At 31.6% G+C, this 12020-nt stretch overlaps 1 protein-coding gene across 1 annotated transcript; it reads right to left on the bottom strand.

The window, feature by feature from the left end:
- Positions 1-2103: 2103 nt before the first annotated feature.
- On the bottom strand, positions 2104-2742 carry LOC124939495. The gene has a single exon (XM_047479968.1). The coding sequence runs from the start codon at positions 2740-2742 to the stop codon at positions 2104-2106; it is 639 nt and encodes a 212-aa protein (XP_047335924.1).
- Between the last annotated feature and the right edge of the window lie 9278 nt (positions 2743-12020).

Genomic DNA, 12020 nt, shown 5'->3' with positions numbered 1-12020 from the left:
ATGTTAACATTAATAAAATATAAAAAATTATAAATGGTTTTTAATTCATTTAGCTATACTTTAGCGACAGTAATTAAACCCAGTAGCCAACCAATAGCGGCGGTATTTTGTACTATAGCCATATATTAGCTACGGAGTTAGTAGCGTCAGTTGGCAACAGTCATTCTCACCGTGGCTATTGACCTTTAGCGACGGTATATCGAGAAATAGCGACGATATTTACCGTCGTTATTGAACTGTTTTTTACTAGTGGTAGTAGTGGAAGAGGAGGAAAGAAAGTCAAATTGACCGCTCTCTGCAAACCGAATGACGAGAAATGCATCGACTTGAAGAACTGTATCGAGTGGAACAAGGCTCTAACCTTCAAGAATCTGTGGGCTTTGGAGCGCAATCAGGAGTCACTATGGATTAAATGGGTGCATACGAGGTTTATGAAACACGAAACCAGCATCTGGACCTGTAAAATTTACGAAGGTATGAGCTGGTCTTTGAAAAAGATTCTTAAACTAAGAAGAAATATTGCAAAACTTTTATGACATCCGACTAGGGGACGAGAAAGACACTCTATTTTGGCACGACCCCTGGTTCGAAAATCAGTCTATCATCGACAAGGAGGAGTTTCAAAATACTTGTATCAGAAGGGACTATGCAAAAGCGAAAATCAGAGACATCAAAGACGGGAATTGGAACTTGCTCTTGAGAAGAATTTCAGAAGGAAAGAGGATACTTGATCATATAAGTAACATACAACTACACGATAGGCCGGATATTCATGAATGGAAAGTTGAGGACAATGGGAAGCTGGTATTGAAAAAAATATGGGAGGTAATCCGGGAAAAAACGTAGAACGTAGAATGGGCTCCTCTTGTATGGTCAACGAAGATTATCCCTCAACACAAATTCATCATATGGCTCGCCTTCTGGGAAAGACTCGGCACTCGTGATCGTATCAGCAAGTATATGAGCATCCCGGACGCGAGCTATCTTCTATGCATAGGAAATGAAGAAACTATAGATCACCTATTCGGGAGCTGCTGTATTGCTTCGGAGCTTTGTGACAGATTCTATAAAAGTCTGGAGCTGATTAGTTTCCCGAGCGAATGGAATGAAATTAAAGAAGCAACACTACTCAAAGCCAAGGGAAATAGATTTGCAATAAGCGTGTTCAAGTGCGGCTTTAGAGTAGTGGTGTATAACATTTGCCAAGAACGGAATACAAGGGTATATGGAAGAACCCGCAGGAGCGTTGACGAGTTATGGAAAGATATTGTATCGGATTGCAGCGCCCTCGCGAGAACGTTGAGAGGAATTCTAAGCACGGAGCAGAACTGTAATATCTGTAGGAACTGGAGTTTATCGTTTTTTAAACTCACTAGAATTGAAAACATTATAAACAGATAATTCATTTACGTTTTTAGCTTTTTAGCTTTTATTCAGAATGTTACGACTTCAAAATCATTTTAGGCCTGTATAGAATGATCTCTTAAACTCGTGGTTTTTTTTCCCGTTTTTGAGAATTTTTAATGAAATTACGCTAAATCGTTTTTAAAAAAAAATAATGTAAATCACAACAAAAGAATCAACACTACACTAGTAAACTCGGAATTTTGGAGCCCTAGAGGAATCATTTTTTTTTTATATAAATTGAGGGCATGTGTTTAGTTTTTTACTAGCATAATTTACATATTTAGGAAATTTATAAGCTTTCCTATCATTTTTTTCTTTTACGATGTTCTATTGAGATTTTTCATTTGAATCAGTCAGAACTTATAATATTCCTTTTCATAACTAATATTCTAATGTTAATATTTGATGATTTTCATACAATTTTACAATCATCACAAAAAATATATGTTAATAAAATGATTTCATTCTTTTGAAAAATGTATTGTCATTGGACTATTTTAACTATATGCAATACTTAATAATAAAATGGGAATATAGGGTTAATATGAAATACATCAAATACCTAAATATTGAAATCGGATGGAATTCTTTACTATTTGTAACAATTGTTCGATATATTTATATAAAAGAAAAACGGTAAATTAATGAAAACGAAGAAAGCATATAGTTTAGATATAATTTACATTGCCCTAACTCCTAAATGCTATTAATCTCAAAGAAATCATTATCTTTGTTAGATGAAGCATTCCTACTAGATGAAAGACTCCATTGATCCGAAAACCCCAAATAAGAAAGCCCAATTACATTCCCACACTTAGCCACAGTCCTCACATTCTCAATCAACTCTTCCGTCTGGGCTTCTTCCTCCAATATTTCCCTAAGTTGTTTTGGCCTTATCACCAACTTAACCTTCCAAAAACCGGTCGAGCTTCCACCCCCTCTATACCTCGAAAAGACCTCCGTATGTGACCTCTTTAGCGTCGAACCATGCCTATGATGGAACGACATTCTATATGGGGTCGTGAGCGAGCCAACCGGAGGGACACTGTTTGACCTAACATGTCCCAACTGGTCACCTGCCTGACCATTAGTCAAGCCGGTCATAGGGAGAAGATGGTAGGATTGACCGGAGAGTAGGAATTCGGTATGGGCTAGTGGTTTCCAAAAGAGGTCTTGAGAACGAAAGATGCCGTGGTTTGGAAACTCGTCGGTTATGCATTGAACTGTTATCGGGGCGATTATTTCCATGACACCGCCGTTGTAGGTGATCACTTTGATTGGCTCGTTGTTGGTTGCTATGTCGACTCCCATTCCTCCGAATAGACAATTCCCCATTTCTTGATTGAGATCTCGGTTGATCCTTCTTCTTCTTTCTATGGTTTATTCGATATTGGAGGGAAAATAAGTGTATAGAAGTATAAAAGAGGTGGGAAAAGTGCATCTTAAGGTGGGCTAACCGTCGGTGGGATTATTTCATGCTTTTTCAAGGGTTTCTTTTCACAAATGAGACCAACTAAAGTGGAAAAAGGGAAGCACTATGAGATAAGAGAGTAGGCCATTTGCATGGGATGCATGTTAGTTCCTTATTTTGTGCCATTAATATTAGTGGAGTATAATAATAATTTTTTAATGCTAATTGCATTCCTAATGGGCTAATTTAAAAACATGATTTAATATCTTAAATCGGATTAAAGTATTGTTAATAAAGTTTTTGTCTATATATATTAGAATCAATTCAATTTTTAATTGTGATTAAATATATGATATTGGGTTGTAATGAAAAGTCTAACATTAGGTATCATCTAAGTATCTAACCCTAACCAAATTGTAAATATATATGATAAATAGCCTATTAGAAAACTAGAATCTCTTAAACAAAAATTATGTATCCAATTTAAATTCAGTTATTTAGTTTTAAAATATTGGAAGAAAGAAAGGTTTGTGAATAAACCACAAATTTATTTAAGAAATATGGATTTTTACATAAGAACATATATAATTGTTATTTTAGTCCGAACTCAAACTGGGTTATTTATCAAACAATTCATAGTTCACACATATCAATAATATTATTTATTTAAAAAAATTATATATATTTATATGCTAAATATTTTTTTATTAAAAATTTATTTTAAAATATATAAAAATTAAACAATACCTAAATAATTTACTAGGTTACAAGTTAAAATTTATATTATCAACAATCTAACTCTATAGTTCAAGTAAGTGACGAAAAATCAAGATACAGTATTAAGTTAAAATTATTATAATGTATAAATTAAATCAAACATATAAATATATATCATAGTTTAACAAATAAATCAAATTTGTCCTATACTATTACGGATTAGCATTAAAAAAATATGATGCTCATATATAATCTTTATGAATATTAAAACAATTTATAATAATCGATACAATTACGGGATGACGATGCAAATGGGCCCATATAACAAGAAGTGGGGCCTCTAGTCAATAATTTTTTTTATTGACTGCTTTTCTCACTCTCTGTTTGTTTGGTCCACACTTCCACCATGTTAAAAGTGAAAAAATATAAATATATATTATATAAGAATAAACTTTTTTTATCATAATATAATATATATAATAAATTGTGCAGTTATCATTGATACCCAAATACTCGATTGTTGTGTGTATCCACCGACGGTTCGAGATGGAATACTTCATTTTCTTTTTATGGATTATAGAGTTAGAATTATGTATTCATTTGTAGCTGGTTCGGTAATATGTAAAAAGAAAATGATTTTGTACGAATTTTATATTATTTTTTAATATATATATATATATATATATTATTATTAAATAAGTATATGTTATTATTGTTAAAAAAAAATAATAATTAATATTATTATTTATTAAAAAAATAATAATTATATTATTTTTGAAAATAATTATTAAATTAAAAAGTGGAATAAAAAAATTTAAAAAAAATTATATAATAATAAATTCAAATAATTTTAAAAAATTCAAAACTAAAATACTAAAAATTATTTAAGTTAAAAAAATTAAAATGTACATAACTAAAAGTATTAATTTTAAAATTAATGAAAGATATATTTATATTTATTTAATAATATAGGGAGCAATTTGTCAATTCCTACAACATTTAATTATCTGCTTTAAAAATATTATATACATTAATATGTATTTAATCCATAGTATTTAACTCAATAAAAATACATATACTCTCCTAAGTAAAAATTGTCAAGATATACTTAGACCCTTACTTTAAATAAGGGAATGGGATTCAAATGAAAAATGTATAAGTGATAAAAGTGTAGTGTTTAGTTAGAAATTTTTTAATCTTATTGATAATATTGGAATATTTTTAATTCTATTAATAATATTTGAATATTTTTATTTTTATTATATTTTATTTATTTAAAATATAAAATATTATTATTTTTATAATAATGGTTTAAAATATTTATAATATTGAAATGTGTTATAATTTAATAAAATATATATTTTTAATATTATACTAATTATATATATATATATTAAAATATTTATAAATCAAATAGTTGGATAATTCAATTTTTTTTATTTATAAATAAAAATTTATTATTAAATATAAATAATATAAGACAATGTTTATAAAATATTATATATTAATAATTAATTAAATTAAATATAACATTCTACTTAATAACATATATTATACCAGGTATAATATTTTAATAACAGTTTTTATTAAAATATTTTATATTTAATTTTCTAATATTTTTTAAATATTTTTTTATATAAAGTTTTTATTTTATTTTTAAGTTTTTATATTTGAATTAATTTATTATAAGTTTATTATTAATATATAATATTTAAAATTAATTATATAAAAATGATTATATTATTATTAGTTATTAAAATTATTATTAAAATTTTATTTTATTAATTATATTTTATTTTATATAAATTCTTGATATTATTTAAATAATTGAAATAATTCTGTAAATAAATAAATTAAAAATTATTATTATTTTATTTATAAGAAAACGTCTAATATAATTATAAAAGATTTTTTATAATATTATAATTATAATTATAATTGTGAGAGAGAATATATGAGAATGAACATCATGGGAGTAAGTATCTATCACACATGAATGAGATTCATTCCTCCGAATTTAGAGAGTAATGGATGATTCCTGAATATTCGTTAATCAAACATTTTTAATTTATTCCATTTCTCATTCGTGAGTACAAAAACGACATACCAAACATTATATATTTAAATAATGAATAATAAAGTAATTATATTTGATAAAGATGTGAATTGAGAATAATATAATTGAAGTGTGTTGTTTGATTAAGAAGGGTAATTATTATCATTACTAAGGATGGTAATTATCTTGTTTGGGGAACCGATACTTGATTGGGGATGGGGTGAGAATGATATTTGCATCTCCCATTTTGATCTCACCTCGATTTTATCTCGAATATTATAAACGTAATTTAATATATAAAATCACCAATATATTCATTTAGAATAGTGATAGAGAAGGAAATTGGGAGAGGGAATTAAATGTCATGTTAATTGGTTGAGAAAATTTTATTATTTTTTTCAGTCAATCAGATTACACAATATCATTCTTTTTCTCATTCACTCTTTTAAATTCGTTATCCTAATTATTTGTCATTTATTTATTTAGTATATATGCTTTGCCTTCGGTCGTAGCGCCGATTGAGACCTCAAATGAGAAGCAATCTGTAAAACCAGCGTCTACCGAGCCTGCTGGTCAGACTGCTGATATTCCTGCAGTAGAAGCCTCTCCTAAGGTAACCTACCAACCTATTTTGGCCATAGAGCCTATTGTTGTTCTCGTTGTGGAACCAATTGCTGAACCAACTGCTGAGTTATTTGGTACCATTCTTAAAGAAAGACCTATAGGGGATTTTTGATGTCTCCCCTCCAGTACCAGTGCCTGCTGAAGCTGTTGGTCAAAATGTTGAACATGCTGTTGTTTAGCCAATAATTTCTATTGCCAAGGAGCCGACTATTACACCGTATGTTGAGCAAGCCGTTGTGACATCTATTGATCCTATTGCTAATGTAGAGTCGGTTGTTGCCCCTCAACCTGAAGCTGATGTTCTAAAGGTAGTAGTTCCCGTTTCTGGCTTCTTTCTAGCATCCATAACAAGATAGGTTTAAGTTGTTAAGGGTATCGTATTCAAAGAACCTTCCCCTGCTCCCAAGCCTGTCGAAGTTTCAATTAAGGGTAAAGGACTCGTAGTCGATGTCTCTAAGCCTCTTTCAGAGGTTAAGTAGTCTATCGAACTCATCCTTTTCGATAGTTTCTCCTCGGCATCTGGGCTATTCATCTTAGCTAGAGACGCATTCTTTCGAAGTCCTTTAATCTTGGACGACTTAGTGTCGTGAAGAAAACATATGGTTGTTGAACTATATGAGTCCAAGATTGTTTGTAGACGACTTTTCACTTTGCCATCTACTTTTTCCGTTCTTTCTAGAGGGTTGAAAGTTTCTTTCCTTTAGCGAAGAATTGGAAACAAAGCACACCCTCTGGCGATTGCAGCAACGAGCTCTCTTCTCTTGAGAGCTTCGTGAACAACTATTGTGCAGGTCCAAGCGAGGACCGATTTCTCTATACTAAGCATCGACTCCCACTGCTCAATAATATCCTTGCCTTGGATAGTTTCATCAAACCTTTGAAGGAGCCTTATACTACTATAATTTTGTTGAAAAGTTGCATCCTCCTTCTCCAAATGAGTAGATGTCTATTGTGGAAAAGACGTCTGTTGAGGAGATTCGTCTTCTAGATCTTCTCACTGCTGAGCAGAAACAACCTCCATTAGTTGAAGAGCAGGTGACTCTTCACACTATTGAGAAACAGTAGCTCCCTATCAATGAAGAGCAGCTCTCTCCTGGTGCTAAGGAGTTGTCTCAAGCTGCTTCCTCTACTACTGAGAAGCTCTCAATCCCTACTTCCAAGAAGGCTTCTTCAGTAGATGCTACTTAGCTTTCTTCCTCTTCATCTAAGAAGCAGGTGTCCAAGGTCGCTGTGCAGATCTCATTGGACAAGGAGACGTTTGAAGAGAAGCGATCATCCCTCAAATTCAAACGATCTTCTCCTTCTTCATCCGAGAAATCCCTCCCTAATAAAACTCTCTGTTCTGAAGAGGCATCGGGATTTATCAAGGATCTATGCACTAAAATTTAAGGAGTAGACGGCGAATCTCAAGCCATGATCAATGTGCCTTGAGCTTCATCTCCAGATAAAGAACCAGAGTCGTCTGTTATTCAAGTAAGTTTTCGTCCCTCTCCTCTACACTCTATCCTTGTTGCTTCACACGTTGTCTCTTTGACCCCCTCTTCCCCTAAAGAGTCCTCTTGGGGAAGGATTGATCTCCGCAACTTCATTATTGAAGCTCTTGCGCTTATGCAGCATATCATCAATAAAATTTTTAGTAAGTTGGAGATTCTAGAAGAGCGGACTACTTCGAACGCAAATGCTACTACTGATGTAGCCTTGGCTCAAGGAAATGCAATCAAAGATATATATTGAAGAGTTTGATTAAAGTATCGATGATTAGGAATTAGTTGACCAGGATGAAGTCCACTTTGCTCTCGAACAATTTCGATCTTCACAATGAGACAAAGTCAACATTGGAATCGTTCGTCCTTCAGCTTGTTGAAATTGCAAATTCTCTCAAGACAACTGATGTTGAACGAATTGAAATTGCAAGTGTTGCAGCCAAACAAGTTGAGGATACTGGTGTTGTTGCACTATGTATTGTAAGTTGAACAGAAGTTATCTATTCAACATAGTGATAACTGCGAGTTTAGAAACAAGCAGCTGTGAAGTTCTGTATTCTGACCGGGTTTGTGTAGTTGCTATACGAATCAAAGTCTTATAGTGAAAAACCTTCTGGAAATAGAAGAAAGGGTGACATAAGAGTTTTATCTCCGAACATTCATAAAATCCTTGTGTTATTTCATTTCTGCATCCTATAGTCGTTTATCTGCTGCTTCAAATCTAGCAAGTATTTACGCACTTGAATCCGTTCAAGAGCTTGCGAAGATTTGTGAAGAATAAAAACAGATTTTAAATCTCTAACAATATTAAAATCGAATTGAAAGTGATAAGTTGAACAACAATATTCAACTCCCCTTCTATTGTTGTCACCGATCCTAATAATATCCATGCGGACTTGAGTAGGATTATTCATGAATTGATTAATTACACTAATCGGGAAGTTGATGTCCGGTCATTTATAAGAAAGATATATAAGACGATTCACTATCCTGTGATACCTCTCTTTATCAACTAAGATGTCTTCCCTTTTAGAATAAATCGTGTTATAGGGATCCATTAGTGTATCAATTGGTTTGCAACCAAGCATCCCTATTTCTTTCAATAAATCTAGAAATTTTGATGAACCTCGTGAATATTCCACCTCACATGTATAACATTGAGGCTCTTAGTCATTTTGCTAGCCTTCTAGGAAAGCCACTCTATATGGATCAAGATACTGAAAGATATGAAGAAATCACAAAAGCAATAATTAGCATTAAAGTCGAGCCAAGAAGTTTACTCCTAGATCATTTGACATTAATTATCAAAATTGGAAATTCTTATATCATAGGCATAAAATATGAATGGCGACCATACAAGTGTGGTGTCTGTAATACTTTTTAACATTTCAGCGCTAAATGCGCAAAAGAAATCGAAGAACAATAGAATAGTCATAAATATCAAGATCAAAATGGTTCAGGAAATGGAACTGAAGAATTAGGAATAGGACGACCTATAAATGAAGCCAAGAACACAACAGAAGAGAGAAGAAGCAATCACTAGGGAAATCAAAATTAGTTCAGACAAATGGAAAGAAAGAAAAGGGTAGTAACAAAGAAGATGATAGTCAAATTGCCAAGAATACTACCAAAAACAAGATGGAAAATCAAGGTATAGAAGTGCAGATAAGAAGAGGAAATTAGACTCAAGTAAAGTTGAAGTAAGGGAATGCACAAGTAAATGAGAAGTTAGAACAAACAAGGAGGCAATAATTGATAATGCTACATATAGTAACAAAGATCCCCTAGATATACTGAAACAGAATCCTTTTTTTCAGTTAAATTATGGTACAACTAAAAGGAAGTTTCTTAAGAAAGTTCTAGGAAATGAGGTAATCATTGATCACAAACAGTCATCATCAAATAAAATAGTCCAATCACTAATTGTGGAAAAGAGTGTTAAACAAATAAAAAAGAAGGGTGTTCGAATTATTCCCATCACTTGCAAACATAGAATAAGTAAAGGTTAAATAGAGGTTTAGATGAACTATAAGGAAAAGTTGACGTTAATGCTGAGAAACAATATATTCACAAAAGAAAGAGGAAATTACATAAAAGAAAATGAATAAAAATGTTTGAAGATAATGAAGCTTAGTTAAATATATAATTTCTCATTTGAATTAGACTATTAATGTTGTAGGTTTTGTATGCTTTATGTCTAATACTCATTTGGTTTAATGAAAATTAGGGTTTGTCTAACTTTAATCTTGACTCATTTTAGATTCTTTCCCACTTTTGGGTTTTTTAATGAAATGATATTAAGTTGTTTTCCCAAAAAAAAGAATGGATTTCTTATTTTCACAAGAAGTCTTAATAAACATAGTGTGATCAGCTTGACTTTGAGTGCAACCCGAATTAATGACTAACTTAGTAAACCTTTCAAACTAAGCTCTTGGAGATTGTTTAAGTCCATACAATTATTTGTTGAGTTTGAAAATTTTTCTTATTTTAGCATCGGAATAGAGACCGAGAGGAATATCTATATAAAATTCTTCTTCTAAATCACCATTTAAAAAAGTGTTTTTCTCATCAAGTTGGTACAATGACCAATCTTTATTTATGGTTAAGGAAAATAAAATTCTAATGGTATTTAGTGTGGCCACTAAAGAAAATGTCTATTGGTAATAATACTATATGACTGAGAGAATCCTTTTACTACTAAACGACCTTTGAACCTTTTAACTAAACCATCAGAATTGTGTTTTACTTTGCAAATCCATTTACATCCGATTACCGTTTTACTATTCGGTAGATCAAAAAATGGTCCACATTCCATTTCTTTTAAGTGCCTTCAATTCCTTAAATAAAGTCTCTTTCCAACGAGAATGATTTAGAACTTCATTAACATTTGAGGGACCCTATATATTATCATGAGTAACAATACATGCTTGGTAATGTGATGATAATCTTTTATAAGAAACAAAATTGTTGATTGGATGTTGAGTACAAGATCTCATTTATTTTCTCCAAGCAAATGGAAATTAAGAATATCATCAATGTTACTAGGATTAAGTGAAATACTTGAGTGATTTTCTGGGTTCAATCCCGACATTGGATTAAATAGAGAATGTGCTGGTGCTCGGTTTTCAAAAATCGAATTTAGAGGTGAGTGAGGTAAAAAATACTTTTCAGGTGAGGGAAGTGAATGTCTATTTCAAGTGGGATGATAATTAATTTTCTCGATTATGGGATCTATAAATGGAGATGAAAGAGGTGAATGATATTCTTCAAATTTCTCCCCCTAAATATTGGAACCAGAATAGTATGACTGATTTTCGAAGAATGTGACATCCATCGTGGTGTATATTTTTTTAATGATGAGAGAGTAACACCGATATCCTTTTTGAAATGGTGAATATCCGATGAAAATACATTTTATAGATTTAGGGTCAAGTTTATTTCGATCGTGAGAGTGAATATGAACGAAACAAGAACAATTAAAAATTTAAGAAGGGGATTTGAGGATACAATTTTAGTAAATGAAAAGGGATTGTAAGATTCGTTGAATGAGATTTTGAAATTGAAGCGTTTTGGATGGCATGCGATTTATTAGATAGGTGGTAGTGGACACAACATCTCCTCAAAAAGATTTAGGAACATTTGCGGAGAATAGAAGGGAACGAGTAACTTTGAGAAGGTGTTGGTTCTTGCGTTCGGCTACTCCATTTTGTTATGGAGTGTCAACACATGAACTAAAATGAAGGATACATTTTGTCAAGAAAAATGTGGAAAGATTGTGAGAAAATAACTCTTTTGTATTGTCCGTTTTTATAGCGAGAATTGGACTTTAAATTGAGTATAAATCATTGTATATAATTTTTATAAGATATCATTGACTTCAGATTTATCTATCATTTAGAATACCCAAGTTAGACGAGTGTGATCATCAATAAATAAGATAAACCAAAGTTTCCCGTTTAGTGTCATAACTCTCAATGGACCCCAAACATCGCTATGAAATAATGCGAAGGGTTTAGAAGCTTTGTACGATAAGTGAGGAAAATAAGTGTGGGAATGCTTAACATACTCACAAATCTCACATTGAAACGAACTAGATTTGTCATTAATAAATAATTTGGGAGAGAATTTAGCTAGATACATAAATTTGGGATAATCTAATCTATAATTCCATAATATAATTTTAGTATTTTTATCATAAATGGAATTGAAAGCAATGGAAGGGAAATTAGGTAGAGGTGAAAGACCGCCACGTGTGATGTAGAGATCCGAACACATTGCAACATTGTCAATCGTTGTCTGCGAACCCGTAATCTAGAAATCA

Source organism: Impatiens glandulifera, chromosome 1, assembly GCF_907164915.1.
Source record: "Impatiens glandulifera chromosome 1, dImpGla2.1, whole genome shotgun sequence".
NCBI lineage: Eukaryota > Viridiplantae > Streptophyta > Magnoliopsida > Ericales > Balsaminaceae > Impatiens > Impatiens glandulifera.
The sequence above is the reverse complement of the archived record's forward strand: the minus strand, read 5'-3'. Positions and strand labels throughout refer to the sequence as shown.